The sequence below is a fragment of the Otolemur garnettii genome, unplaced genomic scaffold (genome assembly GCF_000181295.1).
Source record: "Otolemur garnettii isolate 467f Iridium unplaced genomic scaffold, OtoGar3 scaffold00141, whole genome shotgun sequence".
Lineage (NCBI taxonomy): Eukaryota > Metazoa > Chordata > Mammalia > Primates > Galagidae > Otolemur > Otolemur garnettii.
Genome location: NW_003852536.1, coordinates 4384939 through 4405457, shown reverse-complemented (window position 1 = coordinate 4405457; position 20519 = coordinate 4384939). Strand labels below are relative to the sequence as shown.

The 20519-nt window shown below is 36.4% G+C and overlaps 1 protein-coding gene across 11 annotated transcripts in view; it reads right to left on the bottom strand.

The window, feature by feature from the left end:
- Window positions 1-4075: 4075 nt before the first annotated feature.
- Window positions 4076-20519, bottom strand: part of CEP170 (centrosomal protein 170) — a 105491-nt gene continuing 89047 nt past the window's right edge. For 10 of the 11 annotated variants that reach the window (XM_023518543.1, XM_023518544.1, XM_023518545.1 and 7 more), the window contains 3 exons: window positions 10227-10320; window positions 8838-8889; window positions 4076-6369 (listed from right to left, as the gene is read on the bottom strand). In XM_023518543.1, the coding sequence (XP_023374311.1) occupies window positions 6080-6369; window positions 8838-8889; window positions 10227-10320 (436 nt within the window). In that variant the 3' untranslated portion in view covers window positions 4076-6079. The remainder of the gene's footprint in view (window positions 6370-8837; window positions 8890-10226; window positions 10321-20519) is intronic. The other variant, XM_023518549.1, reaches the window with a different exon arrangement.

Sequence of the window (20519 nt, the reverse complement as noted above, 5' to 3'; positions counted from 1 at the left end):
ACCACTTAATGGGTTTTAATATTTTTGCACAGCTGAGCAACCATCACCACCATCAATTGTAAACATTTCCATCACACCGAAAGAAACCTTCGTAAGGGACCAAGCACCAGGTTTATAGAAGCGGCCACCGGTTCTTGAGGGAGGTGCCGGGAGTGGGACATTCTCCCAGCCTGCCCAGAGATGTTTTGCAGCCTGGAGACAAGCCCTCAAGCAACTGCCCGAGTTAATGAGATAAGATGGGTTGCTGGTTAGCAAGCAGGTGTTGGACCTTCAACATAAGTGGTGCATCAGGGTGGGGGTCGAGCCCGTGGGGAAAGAGCACATACTGATCATTAAGCATGTGTTCCTTATACTTGGGCCCCTCACACCTGTTGTATATTGTTTCAATAAAAAGCGACAGCAGAGGTTAGTCAAGGCTCTCCTGCAGCTATGGAGAGTCCACCTCTTGCAAGCTTGTACTTATAATCTGTGTCCTGGCTGGTTCCTGCATGCAGCGATGGGGTGCCAAAGTGGCACCAACAAGGGTGATGGGGTGACACAGCAGCACCAACAAACCTTGTACATGTTAACCATAACCCCCCAATCCTCCCACCTTACTCCCCTTCCCCAGCTATAGGCAGCCCCTAGTCAACTTTCTGTCTCTGTAGTTTTATCTATTTTGGACATTTTATACAAATAGAATCGCACAGTATTCTGGTGGCATTCTCTCAGCTTAGTGATGCAGGGTCTGTCCACGTTGGAACACGTGTCAGTACTTCATTTCCTCTGATGGCTGTATGACATCCCATGGCAGGGCTCCTTTTTTCTTACACTGTGTTTTTAGTGAACTATTTTTCGTGAGAAGCAAAATATGAAAACTCTGAATTCCGATGGGTTAGAGTTTTCAGCATCTCTCCAGGGGATCAGATACCTAACCCCAAAGCCAGTTTCTGCATCCAACCCATGAGCTCCAATATTCTTGGCTTCTGGTGCTTCATCTGAAATTTATATTTGCTTCCAGAAAGTTTAGCACAACCTGATTAAAATTAAATTCCACTCTCAGGCCATTGGCCGGTTTTCCACTGTGGCAAGCACAGGGGACTCGATGAACCCAATGGCTGGAAGAACAGCATAAAGCAAAGGAGTCCCTGGGGACCACCAGTCGAATGCTCCAGTCTGATGGTGGCCTGAGGTCTGTCCCAGGAGCACGTACTCAGAAATATCCAAGGGAAATAGGCAGCTTCCCCTTCCCTTGCCCTCCTGGCTGCTCTCAGCAGGCTGGGATGAATTCAGTTTGCAACTCCAGCTCTCTGCCAGCCCGTTATCTTTTCTTTCACCTGCCAACTCCTGGTGCTCTTCAGGGCTGCTGCTCCTCTTTCAAATGAGGAAGCACTCTGGCAGACCACTTAATTCCTAAGAAAGGAGTGACTCAGCAGGAAATTTACATTTCTGGAGAGGAGCCCAAAGAAAGGGCCATATGACTTGACATAGAATCTAATCATGGCGCTCTCTAAAGCCTCTTCCTTCAAACCAAGGGCGTGATTTTAGTTCAGGCACAATTGAGGTTAGAATTCTACTTGCTCCCTTTGAATCCATCTACCCATCGAACATTTATTCCACATCAGTTTGGCCAGTCTTTGAGCCTAGTGTTAGGGATAAAAGAGCAATCTGGACTGAAAACATTTTCACAAAGTGTATTGAAATTATTCATTTGCCTATCCTGGTAGACATTGAATCTTTATGTCTATTGGATATAAGGACAAGGACTATATTCCTTTATGTACATATAAATATGATATTTAAAGAATGAATGAGGACTGAATGTAAGTCCAGTGCCCAGCACAGTGCCCATCTATTGTTGGTGTGGATGAGGAAGGCTCACTGGGAACCAGAGATCTTTCCAGTGTGGAAATAGACCACAGAACCCAAGCTGGACATAGTCTATTAGAGCATGTTATTGCACCTGTCAGGAGCTAAAGGAAAAAGAACAGAGTTCAGTGCTGTCCCTTCACCAAGGCCATTGCTTGCTTTTGTTTTATGAAAGCTAAGTTATTTTTTTATAAGGCTGCTTAATTCCTGGATTGGCTCCGGAGAGGGAGGTAGCAGATTTAGAGAGGTAACCGTGAGACTCCTAATAAAACACTCCTTGAAGAGCTAAAAATCAGTGTGCCAAGGCAGGAGAGAAAAAGTGCCCCAAAAAACAGCATATGGGGCTGGTGCCCTACTCCTTTGAGCCACAGGTGCTGCCCTATGTCTAGCCTTTGTAAAGCAAATATACTTTACCTCAAAATTAAAATAATTATTTAAATAATAATTATACTTATTTTAATAATTATAATTTTAATAATTCTTTGTCCTTTAATTGAAAATTAGACTTCCTAATAAAAATAGCAGTAAGAAAAGTTACAGTGGTTAATAACTTTAAAAGATTTTAATTAATGCTTGTTGAGCAATGCAGTATGCAAGCTTTTAGAGTACTCATCTTCAACAATCAGTTCCAGGTCAGGAAGTGTTTTGCTAGACAAGTGGGGCAGCCTGGTTAAGATTCAGAAGATGAAGAAGCAATAAAGGGATGTATAAGGCAACAAACTACACTTGGAGGAAAACGGGGAGCAGGGAACTCATTTAAGCAGGCTCAAGGATGTTCAACAAAATTTTGAATGAAAGGTCCAGAGCTCAGATGATCCTGTAGTGGACTCCCAGCATAGTGATCATCCCAACATCCAAATAAAGCAAACATGGATTTCCCCAGAGCTAGAAAGCTCCTTGGAGTGAACTTCGTGGAGAACTTGCATGCACTTCTGCTATACTCAGCTGCCTAATACATTCACTCAGGGGCCTGGCGGCTGAATCATGGCTTGGGAGAAGCCTCTTTGGCCCTCTAGGAAATCCAGGGTTAAACTGTGTGACAGAATGAAAGTGACTTCCAGGTCAATACTATGGGCCTAACTAGAGCAAAGAGGTCGGTCAAAGGGACAAAGAAGTCAGAAGTCAGACCACAGAAAGTTCTTGAATACTGGAATAAAAATGTATTGGATTGAATCAGCATTTATTGAAATGTATACTTTTGAGAAGTTCAGTCTATTTGGAGATCTGGGCCACAACTGGGTACAAGGGGCTATGAGAACACACTGAGAGGAAGATTTTACATGACAAAGAATCACAAACGTATTTTTGAAGGACCATTTCATGAAGTCATAGATGGACTACTTGGACTAGAAGGGACGTGGATACTAAGGATGATGCCCTAATTTTGCAGATCGAAAGACAGAGGAACATATTATTGGCAAACAGGGAATGGGTGTGGAGCTCAAGGTTCTAGGTGCAGTCTTCTTCCAAAAATTAGAATCCTGTGAGACATATAGCAAGAAAATCTGAGGACAGATGAAGCAGAATGTTTGAAAGCATAAGGTCTATCCAGGTGATGAAGATTATTTTAGTGACTAGAAGGGAAGAATGTGCATCTGTTGTAGGGAAAACAAAGGGAAAATGCCAATGTGTGGCACAACCATTTGCCGTGGCGCAGTCGTTAAAGGAAACTCTATGAAGAGGGCAGTGGGGCCTGAAGAATGGCAGGGCTGTAGATAAGCGGGAAGGAGAGGAAGATGCAGCATCCAGAGAGAAGCAGCTTATGATGGCCAAAACACCTGTAAGTGGTGGTAGAGATCGCATTGCTGTACACAGATACATGAGAAAATGGCCAGATCGTTGAAAAGCTGTCCAAAGGGCAAGTTGCAAAACTTGGAATCCTGAGTAATAACGAGACATTCAAGATTCTTCAATTAAATAAAATTAATTAATCTTAATAAAATTAAATAAAAGCTTTCTGATGATCCAAGTCTGGCTCAAAATAAAGACCTTGTATGTACATATGACAGAGTATTAAACTACATGGATTGTAGTTATCATAATTTGCTAAGAAAATATTTTTTCCTTAAATACTCAAAAGAATGAGTTTCACAATGATCACATATTAATTAGAACTAAAGGATTCTTTGTTTTTACTAAGCCTTGGAAAATGGTCTATAAATAGTTATTTGGTAAGTTGATGAAAGCATGCTAGATGGTAGAAAAAACAAAATATACAATTTTTGAATAAAGTTCCAGAAACACTTTATTTAAAAATGGAGTTGTAAATGCATAACAAAATAACATAAGTAATAAATGTAACAAAAATAAATAAGGAGAATAATGTATTCATACAAAATAAAAATAACATAGTAAAGGCCAAATGTTTATAATTGAACAAAACCGTGTAAACACTTAAACAATAATGTAAGTAGATCCTAATATTTTCCTAAACTCCTTACCTTCTACTTCCATGTGGATATAATCAGTACCCAAATACTAAATAAAAGAGGGAACCATGGTGATTATTTTCAACTTTTTCTTCAAATGGACTGACCCTGTTTTAATGTCTCTTTTATTCCTGCAGAGCATTTATAATCTTTTCATTTATGTTCTTTAAAACCTTTTTTTCAGTCTTCCTTTATTAGACAGAATGGGGAATTTAGATTTATAAGGAGAATAGTTCATTTACCTTATTTTTAATTTAAAGAAAAATATGAGATCCATAATATAGCAGACTTTTGTTTTTACATCTCTACAAAACTTTTTTTGCATCTTCGTTATCTAGTCTAACAGTCTAGGATCTTAAAAATCCTGCCAAGTTTTTAAGTGTAGAGTTACTTTGTTTCTTAAAATGAATGTAGCATCAAATTATTGCTGAAAGACTATTTCATAAAAGTTGGAAAAGCTGCAGTTTAAGCTTTATAGACTGATGGGGTCAAGTGAAAAATTCAGGTCTAGTACTAATATTTAATTGAATTAAGATTCACCTGAATTTATAGTGTTCTGGAAACACAAAGATAATTACTTTCTTTTTAAACTCATCCAAATGTAAACTCACTGGAAAGAGAAAAAACAAGTTTAAAGAAGATATTCTCCATAGGTTTCCTGTTTCGTAGCAAAGGCCCACGGCCACAGCTGTCGTCTTGCAGGGTCCTTATAAACGTCTAAGACTGAAACTGGATTTACTATTGGGTCCTACAGGGAAACACACAGAAGCAATTCACTGCTTGGGAGTGAAACTAGCAACTAATCTTATGACTACTGGTTCTCCAAGTTTCCTAACGAAGAAAATTTTGACCTCATGATCATTTCAAGGGAAAATTTTTTTTCAACTGTCACATATAAACTTGGTAACACAGGATCAATATACATGTTCTTAATTTTAAAAATATACTCCACCTAAACTGTCTAATCTTTCTAGTTATCATTTAACTAAAATGAGTGACAAGATTTATTTCCAATAAAAAAACTTGAAAAAAAAAGTGCCAAATTGATCTTTTTTAAAGTGGAGTAAAACAAATACAGTGTTATCAATCTCCTATGTACAAAAAAGACAGTTAGTTCTTATTGATATATAGATATGTCCACCTACCACTCCCAGCAAATCTTAGTGCAAACATAATAGTTATTTCCATAAACCCCAAGACAATTTACGTAGCAACAAAGTTATATAAATCACATCTATGTTGGAAAATTTTAGGACACAGAATGACTATTGTGAAAGGTCTGCCTTACTGTGGAGAGTACTATGTCATTGTGTCCAGTGGCAATGAGTACTAATAAAAATCCTATTATTAAGAAGCAAATAGAATGCTTTAATAAATCTGTACAGATGAAGAGGAAGTCCATTGCAGGGAGCAGCTTGGCACAGGAGACATGGGGGCTCAGAAATGTTGGGTATTTAGTTTGCTTGTAGGTCACAGCACGGCTTAAAAAAAAACAAAACAAAGATCTATGAAGGGAAAGGATGCAATGATAAAATTCAACTTGAAAATCATAAAACCATAAAAGGTGAAACTGCCACGGTCTGCTTTTTCCTATGTGTATTATCAAGTGGTTATCTAAATGGTGTGAAAACACTGGTATGACACTACATTATAGGTGAAAAATAAATAAATAAAATTAAGAAGACAGGGATAACAAGATTGTAGTTGACCAAGCTGTCTTGTTTTGTATAAGTCAACACTATGCTGCTTCCAATATTCCTAGTCATTCCACAGGTAATTATTTTTTAGCAAACAAGAGAAAGTCATTCATGTACTGTAACATCTTCCTCTTCCCCTTCAGGGTTGAATCTATTGAAATGTATACTGAAATCAGCCTCAGACTCGGCATTCTCAAATTCAGCTGAGGCTGAGATAGCAGCAGGATGAACAACCCTAGCTTCTGGTTGGCAAAGTGTTGGTGTCTGACCCGGGCTGCTGTGGTTATTCACAGGACTGGACTTCTGTTTTGGTGGAGATGGCAAGATAGCACTGGGAAATCCCATGTTGTTCAGAGCCTCCAAAGTTCCATCTGGGTCAATCATGGCATTGATCGCTGGAGGGAAAAAAAAAAGGAGTTGGTGGGAGGAAGGATATAATTCTAGATGGAGCTACATTCAGATATGAACATTAACATTGTTTATGATCTGGATATTTCAAGTACCTGTGTGTATGTGATCTTAAATGTGACTAATCCTTCCAATATTGTATTTAAAACCCCACTCTTAGTAACTGTGGAGTTGATCTATATTGCATATTACACAGACCTTAAGACTCTCACTGGGTCTCCTAAGTAGGTCATTTATAAGCATTTCAGAGACTGTTACAAAGCCCAAAGCTATTTAAGAAAGATCTTTCTGAAATTAGCTTGCTTTATTGTGACAGAATAGTGAAAATATTGGTTTTTTTTTTATTAAGTCAAATAGACATAGATCATGAATACATTCATGCATATGTGGGGTACAATGTGCTGATTTTTTTTTATACAACCTAACATGGTTACATTAAGCCAATCAATGTAGCTTTCACCTCAGTTACTCGATTATTGTGCCAAAACATCTATGTTCTATATTTCACAGATTTGACTTGTACCCTTGTCATATGTTCCATAGGTGTGATCCCGCCTTTTACCCTTCCTTTGTCAAACCTCTCCCTCCCCTCCCACTCCACTTCTCTCCGTCATCCTGGATGATAGCTGTGTTCTATTTTTACAAGTTAAGTGTGAGTAAATATAAGTAGGTTTCTTAGAAGTACTGAGTACATTGGACACTTTTCCCTCTATTCTTGAGATACTTTACTTAGGAGGATATGTTCCAGATCCCTCCATGTAAACATAAAAGAGATAAAGACTTCATTTTTTAAGGCTGCATAATATTCCATGGTTTACTTATACCACAATTTATTAATCCATTCACAGGTCGAGGGGCACTTGGGCTTCTTCCATGAGTTGGCTATTATGAATTGAGCTGCAATGAATAATCTGGTGAAAATATCTTTTTTGCTAAGTGATTGTTGGTCTTTTGGATATACTTCTAGTACAGGAATCGCAGGATCCAGTATTTTTCTTTTTTTAAAGAGATAGAATCTCCCTCTGTTCCCTAGGTTGTAGAGTATAGTGGTGTCATCACAGCTCACTGCAACCTCAAACTCCTGGGTTCAAGCAACCCTCCTGCCCCAGATTCCCAAGTAGCTGTGACTACAGGTGCAAACCATCATATCTGGCTAATTTTTATTTAAAAATTTTTTCTTCAGAGAGCGGGAATCTCACTATATTGCCCAGCCTGGTCTTAAAGTCCTGGTCTCAAACAATCCTCCTGCCATGGCTTTCCAAGAGCTCAGATTACAAGTGTGATCCACAGTGCCTGGCCTGGTTATGACTTTTAATGAACTCTGTTCATCACTCAGAGAACTGGAGGTTAGTTGCTAAGACAAGGTTCAGAGTACCCTCAAGGCTGGGAAGAAGCTAAGAACACCAGCACACTCTGAATGCACTACAGCATGTTGTCATTTACCCTACCACCAGGTATTTGTGCCAACATATAGGTCCCCTCACAGGGCTGCCCTCAAAAGCCAGACAGACTTTGTTATCTCCACAAGAGGTGCCAGTTAAGGGGAACTTCTCAGGGAACTTCTCCCCAATAATTTTCATTCAGCACTGGGGAGAGTACAGAATTAGAAAAAGAATTATTGAAAGTATATACTTCCATTTTACCAGCTAACAATTACAGTGATAGCCAGTCACTTTCACTCAAGGGAGTAGATCACATAACTCTTAGGTGTGGTGGGGCTGATTAAAGGTTAAGAATCATTTAGGTAGGATATGCATATTATGCTTATGATTATTCTGTAAACATTATAAATAGAATTAGCAACTGACTCTGGACCCTGCCTGCTGTACCACTGCTGTCTTTTAGATCAAGACCTGTGTAGGCATTAATGAATACATAATCTAGATTGGATATGAGCCACCAAAACAATATCCTTTCAAAGTTTAGGAGCCAAAACAGAGTCTCTTTCATTTTCTTTACTCTGTTCTCTTCTGGTCCTTATAACCAGTATGTATTCATTTCTTGTGGTCCACCTCAGCCTCTATTATTTGCATGTATTAGCATGCAAGTTCATTTGAGGCCATATCACTCATATAATTCAAAAATTTTCAATTTAAATAAATAATGCTAATTATCAATAAGCATCTTTAGCTGCATATATACTTTAATATATTATCTTATTTTATTTTACACATAATTTATACATAACCTATATAATACTGTAATTGGTTTATAACATGTAGCCTATTGTTAAATCTAAACACTAAACGACACACAAGATTTAACTTTATTGTATTTTAAATTTTCTGTATTGGGTACTAAAATTTCCTTTTTATGAGTAACGTGAGTATGTAGAACTGTACATACATGTCATCACATTTAACCAAATGATGTCCTCATACTATTTTAAGAAATGCTACTTAGAATGAACTCATTCTACATTTTTAGTTCTTTATACCTAATTCAATAAATTTACCTTGTAGCTGCTTTTCAACTCTTTTTAGTTCCTGTAAGATAGAAGAAATCTCCTGCAGGGAAAGCAATACCAAAAATTAGCTTACTTTAAAATATTTTCACAAGTAATGAATTTCACTATCATTTTATTGGAACACTTAACATTATTTATGTGGTACTACATTAATCATAACATGATATAATTATGATATCCTTTAAACAAGATCCAAATTAAAATCTCTGAATTAATAATGAAATAGAAAATTTTTTAATTAGATAATTAGAGTAGAAAATGAAAAGTTTAAGGTAATTCATTACTATAAAAACAAAGTTGTTTTTTTTTTTTTGAGACATAAGTCATGCTCTATTCTGGGGCGAGAGTGCAAATGGCATCATAATAGCTCACTGCAACCTCAAACTCCTGAGCTTGAGTGATCCTCCTGACTCAGCCTGCAGAGTACCTGGGAACAGAGGCATGCACTACAATGCCCAATTAATATTTCTATTTTTTTGGTAGAGACAAGGTCTTATTATGTTGCTTAGGCTGGTCTTGAACTCCTGGCCTAAAGCAATCCTCCTGCCTTGGCTTCCTGAAGTGCTAGGATTATAGGCATAAGCCACTGCATCTGGCCAAAGATTAAACAAAATTTGTATCAACCAATCTTGTAACAATGTAAAAAAGTCTATGGATATTTTTTTTGAAAAATTTATGATGTTTAACCACAGTATTAGGATTATACTCAGAGCAATGAATATCTGTATAAATTCTTAATAAAAAAAAAGAGACATGCATTTTATTAAGTAAATGGAAACGATTCACATCAACTTAATATTTAAATTTGGTTCTTATTTCAAAGTTGTATATTTGTTTTTTTTTGTTTTTTGTTTTTTTTTTTTTGAGACGGAGCCTCAAGCTATCCCCCTGGGTAGAGCGCCATGGCATCACGCTCACAGCAACCTCCAACTCCTGGGCTCAAACGAGTCTCCTACCTCAGCCTCCCAAGTAGCTGGGACCACAGGCGCCCGCCACTGCGCCTGGCCATTTTTTTTTGGTTGCAGCCATCATTGTTGTTTGGCGGGCCTGGGCTGGGGATTCGAACCCACCACCTTAGGTGTATGTGGCTGGCGCCTTAGCCGCTTGAGCCACAGGCGCTGAGCCCAAAGTTGTATATTTGTAATGTATAATCATTCCAGTAACAAGGACACACAAACACACAAAGGCTCCTCCTTCATAGTCTCTGCAACTTTAAAACAATCAACACGTTTAACCCCAGTGAATCAGCTGAAGAAAAAAATTTCCCAAATTTGTGCATTTATATTTTCTTTTACAAATGTAAATCAATAAAAAGTGTTATCTTTCAGTTAAAATAAAATGTTTTTATGTTTCGGTCTTCAAGAAAAATTGCCATACCATGCTTGATGTTTTCACAATAGGAACTTCGCTTTCAGCTCTTAACTTGCTTTCTATGTCATCCCAATTCCGATCTTTGTCTTTAAATAATATTCTATAAATCAAAAAAGATATGCATTTTATTTCTCATTTTTAAAGAACTGTAACATTTTTGATAGCAATACCCAAAACAATTCTTGTTTCAAAGCTACACAAGGGAATTAAAAAGAATAACCATTGCATTAAGAATTAAATACTAAGCCAATAGTACAATTAATGCACATATATTAAAGATCTATGTTAAAAAAGTAACTGAAAGGTGACTAATACATATATGAACGCTTTCTGTTTACCTTATTTATTGAAAACCAAACATAAAACAAATGTTAATTGTGGTGAAAGAGAGAGAAATTGTATCCACATAACTTTTATTACATTATATTGTGATCTCTGTTCCAGAATTTTATTCTTATTGTTAATCTCTTATCATACCTAATTTATAAACTTTATCATAGGTGTATAAGAGAAAAATAGTATATATAGGTTTCTGTAATATCACAGTTTCAGGCTTCTACTGGGGGTCTTGGAACAGCCATATAGACATATATCCTCTGTGGAGAAGGAAAAACCGTGTAATAGCTACTTACACAGAAAATGCAACTTTGTGCAGATAGAATATTTGCAGTACAAAAATAAAATGAAAATAGGCCGAATTAGGTATAAACTAAGTGTCTATTCAATAGGAATAGACATTTTACTGTTCAAGCAAAGTGTGAACATTAAAGTTTGAAAATTGGAATACTTAATTTGCTTTCTTTCTTTTTCTTTTTTTTGAGACAGAGCCTCAAGCTATCCCCCTGGGTAGAGTACCGTAGTATCACAGCTCACAGCAACCTCTAACTCCTGGGCTCAAGTGAGTCTCCTGCCTCAGCCTCCCAAGTAGCTGGGACCACAGGTGCCCGCCACAATGCCCGGCTATTTTTTGGTTGCAGCTGTCATTGTTTTGGTGGGCCCAGGCTGCATTCGAACCCACCACCTTAGGTGTATGTGGCTGGTGCCTTAGCCACTTGAGTCACAGGCACCGAGCCTTAATTTGCTTTCTTTAAAGATATTAATTCACATTAGTGTATCTAGACATAATAACCTTTTAGGAGTTAAAACACTCTCTTTTTGATAGAAACGACTGCCAATAAGGATAATTATTCTATATTAGAAACTAAATTCAAATGTCTTAACTTCTAAAGTACACAAAATTTTGATTTGTCTTTCAAATGTGATATACTTCTCTCCTCTAGTAAGTTATAATCTAAGAGACATAATTCTGCAGTTTTAGAAAGAGGAAAATACTAGCCACTTTTTTTGTTTTGTTTTAAATTTCTTCATTGAGTCAGAAATCTAGTTTAACTCCTTATGTAAATATCAATACTGTACAATATTAAGTAAGTTATTAATACTGATCAGTATTTAAGTAATAAACTAATATTCTTATTGGTATTTCTTTGAAGTTCAATATTCCAAGTTCACTTTATTTAAAAACATGACATTCAAGTAACTTAAAATCACGTCTGGAACATCTGCAATTAACATAATGATGCAACAACAGGTCTAGAATCTGGTATACAAATATTCTTCTGACCTACTATTAAATTTTCTAAACTCAAAAGACTCACCATCCTTGCCAACCATTTTTCATAATGTCTATGATATTAAGGCATAAGGAAATTATTATGTTCTTGTAAAAGAGCCCTTACAGCATTAGGAGTGGGGAGAAATGAGAAATAATGACTATTTCAGGGACCAACACAGAACTGCAGTGGACTTGTACAATAAAGGAAGTCTGTGCTTCAACCACACAGTGATGAGAAATCAATACATTTTTCCAGAAGATGGTTTCTGAGTATAGTGCTGGTGCTTCTAAAATTGTTAAACCATAGATACTTTACCTCGGTTTTATCCTCATTATCTTCCATAAATCCTGCCACAGTAAAAAAGTAAAAATCCAAAGCTCAAATTGAAGGCAGTTTAAATACAACAAGTATAGGCTCGGTGTGGTGGTTCACATATGTAAGTCTATCACTCTGGGAGGTGACAGGAATTTGAGACCAATCTAAGCAAAGGGAGATCCTGTCTCAACTGAAAATAGTAAAACTAGCTGGGCGTTGTGGCAGGCACCTGCAGTCTCAGCTTCTGGGGAGGGAGGAGGATTGCTTGAGCCCAGAAGTCTGAGGTTGCTGTGAGCTAGGCTGAGGCCATGGCACTGTAGCCTGAGCAATAGAGCAAGACTGTCTTACAAACAACCCCCCAAATAGACAACAAAAATACAATGAATAGTCCATATTTAAACCTAATTTTACTGAAGCATTTCGATATATCTATTTTTTTAACTTGAAAATTCTGTCAATTTCTGAGACAGTAAGATCAACCAATCAATGTGCTCGTTGTTCTCAGATTTAATTAAACGTCAAAGCTATAAACACTTTTCTTTGGGGATGACTAGGGCTAAGTTCCGTGCAGAGTGTAAGAAAGATGCTCTGCAGTAAGAACAGTTAACAAGAAGAGAACAAACGGGAAAGGTAGGGAAGCTATGGAGATCTGTTGTATGAATGACTGAGGGACAGGACCCGGTTATCAGGGAAGGAGAGCCTGTTTCAGTAGGTAGGTGCAATAACATGGCATCCTCATTTATAGGTAAATAGAGCCCAAGGCAAGTCATATGGCTCTATGAGACTCTTGTATTTTTATGGCTAACATTGAAGACGAAGACCCGTAGTTGATATATAAGCTTCCCACAGCTTTTTATGTTAAAGTCCAAACTCCTTAACAAATTCTACTTGAACTGATCCATCTTAATCTATCCAGTGTCATCTCTCACCACTCCTAGCCCTCTCACTTCTCACTTCAATTAGTTTTTGACTAACTCTTCAGGACTTAAAAATTGCATGGCAATTTCTAAGAGGCCTACTCTGAATTTCTACTAGTGTCCTTGCTATGGGCTCCCACAGTATCTTATCATGTATTTCCCTCTTTATACTTATTACATTGAATTGTAATTACTTCTGTTTACTTGCCTGCTTTCTACACTCAAAAACATGCTGGACAAATGACATGCATTCAAATATCACTCAGGGAGTGAATGGATCTGGAGATTTTATTCTTATATAAGATTATTTTAAATAATGCTTACTTATTCATCCTTTGGTTAATAATCCTTCTATAATGTCCCAGCTTTAAAATATAATTTCAGTGGAATTAAATTCAAAATAATAATTATTATCTTTCCACTGCTGAATACTTCAGCCAAACCTGAGGTATGACTCCAGGTATCAACAAGTAGGAATAAGATTGGAGCTTATATATTTAATTCATTTGTGATAGTTATTATATTATACTTAATTATTTTTCCCTACAAATTTCAGTTGGGCACTACCCTACGAAATAGTGGACTGTATATGTATCTGGCCACATGTTATATTAGCAGATCACAGGTGCATAGGTTGTCATGTGGAAGGAACTTACTCTTACTTGTGAATGAAGGTGGGATCGGCAAACTTGGAAGTCATTAGGGGAAAACATGTATAATTCCTCACCAAGATGATATTAGGGTGCCAATTACAATTACTGAGTATGACTACAATAAAAACAGTGGACTCATTTATAAACCCAATCAGAATCTATAAAATTGTCACTTATGAAAAGCATGCAACTAATTACAATTTGCTAAAATAAGTTATGAACTTTAATTTCTTCATAAGGTTCTAATTTATAGGTAAAATTAGCGTTATTATACTTTTTACCCCTCATTTCACTAGTGATCATAATAAGAAAAAGAAAAAAAGGTGATACTTATGACTTTGGCCAGAAGAGAAATTATGAATTGTAAAATATAGATACACTCACGTAAAATAATGAAAGAAGATAAATCATATGTAGGTAACAGAAACAGCAAATTTCACACAGCTTACTTGTTCAAATAAATAAACTATATTGTAAATTCCATGAGAGTAGGGGTCTTTGTTTTGTCAATGTCTAATTATAAAGTGCTTAGAATTATGTAATAACTGTTAACAAATGAATATTAAATTATTATTCTGTGGAAAATTAGATGTAAAACTCACAGAGATATATGAGAATTGATAAGGGCAAATTGAAATGTTTCAATTGGCTAGTTTTTTCTATTTTTAGTAGAGACGGGGTCTTGCTCTTACTTAGGCTGGTCCTGAACTTCTGCACTTAGGCAATCCACTAGCCTTGGCCTCCCCGAGTGCTGGGATTACAGGTATGAGGCACCAGCCCAGCCTTGGCAAATTACATTGAGAAACATTGAGACAAACAACAGATGGTAAAAAACTGGTAGTCACTAAGATAACTTTCAAAACTATTTATATGTGCTCCTTAAAAAACCCCACTGTTGAACTCACTGCCTTTTAATCACAGCAGTATACCTCACATTCCAACCAAATTGGAGGGGCTGTCAATGTATTTGATGGATATTCTTTTGAACAGTAGAAATGTTTAGTGCTTGATATTGACATGTTCTTATGGTCTGAAAAAAAAAATTAAGGTATAATTTCTATTCTTTTAATTTTGTTGTGGTTTGATTTGTATTCTAGGATATAGTTAATTTTGGAGTATGATGCATGAGCTGGGAAGAAAAATGTACACTCAATAGTTTTGGGGTGGTATGTTCTTTATGTATCTATTAAGCCTAACTGTTATAAAGTTGCATTTAAGTCCCTTGTTTGTTTAGTTTCTGCTTAGGGTATTATATTATTCAGACTGGTTAGGGTTTGTTTTATAAATCTGGGGGCATTTAAATGGGTGCATATTACCTTTAGAATTAATGTCTTCTTTTTGTATTGTTCCCTTGGCCAGTATATAGTGTCTATCTTTGTCTTTTATTTTTCTTGCTTTAAGTCCATTTGTATCTACAAGTAAGATTGAAAACCCTGCCTTTTTTCTGGAGTCTTATTTTGTCCTTAGAGGTTAGATGTGTTTCCTGAAGATAGAATATACTTGGCATGCGCTTTTTTTTTTATCCCAGCAGCCAGCTTGTGCATTCTTCAGTGGGAAATTCAACCCGTTCACATTATTGAGAGAATTGATAAATTTGGTGGGATTCTCTGTCTTGTTTTCTGGAGATCTATTGCCTAGTTTTGTTACTTGTGCCATTATGGAAGCTACACTTTGGCCTTTAATTTCTGGGTGTCTTTACTTTGCTGGTGGACTGTTATGATAGTCTATGTGTAGTATGGATCTGAGTACTTCCTCCAAAGCTGTTCCTGTAGTGGCAAATTTCCTTAAGGATTGTTTATCATTAGAAGATTCGATTTCTCGATCAAATATGGAACTTAGTTTGGTAGGCTACAGGATCCTAGGTTGCAAGTTGTTTTATTTAATACACTAAAAGTTGAAGCCCAGTCTCTTCTGGCTTATAAAGTTTCAGCTGAGAAGTCTGCTGTCAGCCTGATGGATCTCTCCCTGAAGGTCAATTGGTGCTTACTCTACTGGTTGCAGAATTTTCTCTTTCCCTTTGACCTGGTCAGGTCCATTAAAATGTGTCCAGGAGATGCTGTTTGTATTGAGACAAACTGGGATTCCATATCCATCTAAAAGGAGTGTCTCAGAATCTTTGGTGATAATTGGAGAATGTTCAGTTATGACATCCTCCAGTAGGGCCTCCATATCCTTAGTATGCTCTTTTTCTCTTTCAAGATATCTACAATTCATATTTTTGTATGCTTCATGAAATCCCATGATTCTCTAAGAGACTGCTCTGTTTTTTTCTCTGCCTTTTTAAATGGCTGAGTTAGCTCAAGAGCCTTATCTTCTAGCTCTGAGGTTTTTTCTTCTCCATGGTCTAATCTATTATTGACAATTTCTACTGTATCTTTCAGTTCCCTGAATGACTCCTTCAATTCCTTAAGCTCTAATATAGCCTTTCTAATTTCATCATGTCTTTGATTTATTTCTTGGGTCAATTTTTGGGTTTCCTTTTGGTGGTTTTTCACTTTCCCTTCAATTCCCTTCATATTATTGCCATCCATACCCTAAATTCCCGTTTTGTCATTTCCATAATTTCTTTATAGGTCAGATCTTACAAATCAAACAACATGGTAGCTGTGTCCCGATCCCTTGCAGGAGTTGATCTGTTCTAGTTTTTCATGTTGTCAGACTTTTTTGGTGGTTCCTTTTCATTTGTGTTTTCTTTTTGTTCACTTCCTTCCCCTACTTTCTCATTTACTTCCTCCTACTTAATAATCCTTGTCTTTGTGCTTGGGTATTGGAGTGGCCTCCTTGGCTCCTGGAGTCCTTCACAGTCTCATTGTGAACTTGCAATGATGTTTCTGTGCAGGACAATCCAGTAAGAGTTGGCTGGAGTCCCCTAACCTTAATCTTGCGAGCTGCTGGTGAGATGTCTCTAGTCTGCCATCTTGAAGCTGACCTCTCTTGATAGCTTCTTTTAAACTAGGTAATTAGACTTACAAAATTCAATAAAAATGATGTTCAATGTGTTTTCACCATACTTACTAGTACTCATCAAACAATGAATAAATGTATTATTTCTAGATATAAATAATATAAAATTATACTTGTGTGAAATACCATGTTCAGACATGGTTTCATTATATTTTAAGTTTTAATTATAGGAATTAGAAATAAATTAATTTCCAGCATCAATGCACTTTTTAAGTATTTTTACATAAAATCTGCAAGTCTGTGTTCTGAATGACTAGTGAATTTAAAGTTGTAAGAGTACAGATAGATATTGACTTTGGAACATATTTTTTCCCAAGGTAAACATATTGATTCTAAAGATAGAAATTTAGCTTTGAGAAATCGCAACAAAAAGTAAAGCAAGATGATATTATGATTAAGAAAATAAAATATATACATGCACACATGAATGAGAAATAATTTTGTTTTCTTCTCTTCACAACAGCCCCATGAGCAGACAGTATACTTATTTCTGTATTAGATGATGAAATTGGAGGCAGGAGAAAACAGGTAGCTTGTTCAAGTTTGCACAAGAAGTGGCAAAACTGAAACACACTCTTAAGTCTTCTGCTGGTTAGACTAGTCCTCTTCTCTCTACATTTTATTAGATTCTTTCCCCTCACCTGTTTCACCCCTCAAAAGCTCATTAATAAACTCCTTGCTTTTGCCAGCTCTTCTTTGAATAACTTTTCTAGGACTAGTCAAGCTAATAAAAAACAAAGCTATTTCTTTCAAATATTCATTTTCTTTTTCTTTTTATTGTTATTTTTATTTTTTATTAAATCATAAACACATAGATCATGTATACATTAATGCATTTATGGCATACAATGTGCTGATTTCATAAAGAATTAGAAACACTTACATTACTCTGGTTAATATATACCTCATCTCATTTACTTAGTTATTGTGTTAAGACATTTATACTCTATACTAATAGGTCCAACATGTATCCTTGCATTATGCACCACAGGTGTGATTCCCACCATTCACCCTCCCTCCATCTGACCTCCCCCCTCCCTTCTACATCTTGGGCCATAGTTGTGATCTATTTTTCATACGAAAGTGTGAGTGATTGTAATTTGGTTTCATAATAGGACTGAGTACATTGGATATTTTTTCTCCCATTCTTGAGATACTTTACTAAGTAGGATATGTTCTAGATCCATCCATGTGAATGTAAAAGAGGTAAAGTCTCCCTTTTTTAAGGCTGCATAATATTCCATGGCATACATATGTCACAATTTATTAATCCATTCATGGGTCGATGGGTATTCTTCCCATGACTTAGCTATTATGAATTGAGCTGCAATGAATAATCTAGTGCAAATATCTTTGTTAGAACGTGATTTTGGGGGCAGCACCTATGGCTCAAGGAGTAGGGCACAGGCCCCATATACCAGGGGTGGTAGGTTCGAGCCTGGCCCTGGCCAAAACTGTGAAAAAAGAAAGAAACAAACAAACAAAGGTGACTTTTGGTCTTTTGGATATACACCTAGTAGAGGAACTGCAGGATCAAATGGTAGGTCTACTTTTAGATCCCTGAGTATTCTCGATACTTTTTTCCAAAAGGGATGTATTAGCTTGCACTCCCACAAGCAGTGCAGAAGTGTTTCCTTTTCTCCACATCCAAGCCAAAATCTGTAGTTTTAGGATTTTGTTATGTGAGCTACTCTTACAGGAGTTAGATGATATCTCAAAGTGGTTTTGATTTGTGTTTTTCTGATGATTAAAGATGATGAGCATTTTTTCATGTGTTCGTAGGCCACGAGCCTATCTTCTTCAGAGAAGCTTCTGTTCAAGTCCCTTGCCCATAATAAATTGGGATTACTTGTTCTTTTCTTATTAATAAGTTTAAGTTCTCTGTGGATTCTGGTTATCAAACCTTTGTCAGAAGCATAACCTGCAAATATGCTCTCCCATTCTGAGGGCTGTCTGCTTGCTTTACTTACTGTGTTCTTGGCTGTGCAGAAGCTTTTTAGCTTGATCAGATCCCAGTAATGTATTTTTGGTTTTGCTTCAATTGCCTGGGGGTGGGGGTCCTCCTCATAAAGTATTCTCCCAAGTCAATTTCTTCAAGTGTTTTTCCTGCACTCTCTCCAAGAATCTTTATAGTTTCATGTCTTAAGTTTAAATCTTTTCACTAGTGAGATTAGTTAAAAGATTTTAACTAGTCAATTTTTGTTAATGGTGAACGGTGTGGTACTAGTTTCAGTCATCTACAAGTTGCCAGCCAATTCTCCTAGCACCATTTATTAAATAGGGAATCTTTCCCCCAATTTATATTTTTGATGGGCTTATTAAAGATCAAATGACAGTAAAAATGTCTGGGTTCATCTCTTGGTTCTCAATTCTGTTCCATACATCTATCTCTCTATTTTTGTGCCAATACCATGCTGTTTTGATCACTATAGATTCATAGTATAGTTTGAAGTCTGGTAGTATGATTCTTTCTGATTTGTTTTTATATCTGAGTAATGTCTTGGTTATTCATGTTTTTTTTCTGGTTCCATATAAAATGAAGTACTATTTTTTCCCAGATATTTAAAGTATGACTGTGGTGCTTTGATAGGGATTGCATTAAATTTGTAAATTGCTTTGGGTAACATGGACATTTTAATAATGTTGATTCTTCCTAGCTATGAGCATGGTATGTTTTTCCATTTGTTAACATCTTCAGCTATTTCTTTTCTCAGAGTTTCATAATTCTCTTTATGGAGATCTTTCACATCCTTTGTTAGGTAAATTCCCAAATATTTCATCTTATCTGGCACAACTGTAAAGGGAATAAAGTCCTTGACTATTTTTTCGGCTTGACTATCTTATTCACTATACATAAAAAAGCTACTGATCTGTGAGTATGGATTTTGTATCCTGAGACACTACTGTATTCCTTGATCCTTTTAAGAGTTTTGTGGTTGAGTCCCTGGGATTTTCTAGGTACAAAATCCTATCACCTGTGAAGAGTGAAAGTTTGATCTCCTCTGACCCTATTTGTATACCCTTGATTGCCTTCTCTTGCCTGACGGTGATGGCTTAGACTTCCATTACAATGTTAAAAAGCAGTGGAGACAATGGGCAACCTTGCCTGGTTCCTGATCCGGGTGGAAATGTTTTCAATTGTACTCCATTCAATATAATATTGGCTGTGGGTTTGCTGTAGATGGCCTCTATCAGTTTAAGAAAAGTCCTTTCTACACCTATTTTCTTAAGTGTTCTGATCATGAAAGGATGCTAGATATTGTCAAAAGCTTTTTCTACATCTATAGGGAGACTCATATAGTCTTTGCTTTTTTAGTTTGTTTATGTGATCTATTATATTTATAGATTTATGTATACTGAACCAACCTTGAGACCTGGGATAAAACCCAATTGGTCATAGTGTATAATTCGTTTCATGTATTGCTGGATTCTGTTTGCTAGGATCTTATTGAATATTTTTGCATCTATGTTCATTAAGGATATTGGTCTATAGTTTTCTTGTTGGTCTTTTCCTGGTTTGGGAGGTGTGATATTTGCTTCATAGAATGTGTTGGGAAGTATTTCTTCTTTTTCAATGTTTTGGAAAAAGTTAAATAATATAGGTACTAGTTCCTCTTTAAAGTTTTGGTAGAATTCTGATGTGAAGCCATCTGGTCCTGGACTCTTCTTTTTTGGGAGATTTCGTACAGTTGATTCTATTTCAGTATTTGATATAGGTCTGTTCAGCATTTCCAATTCTTTCTAAGTCTAGGAAGCTGGCATGCTTCCAAGTATTGGTCAATTTCTTTCAAACTATTCATTTTCATGTCAACAAATATGTATGGAGTACAGACTTTA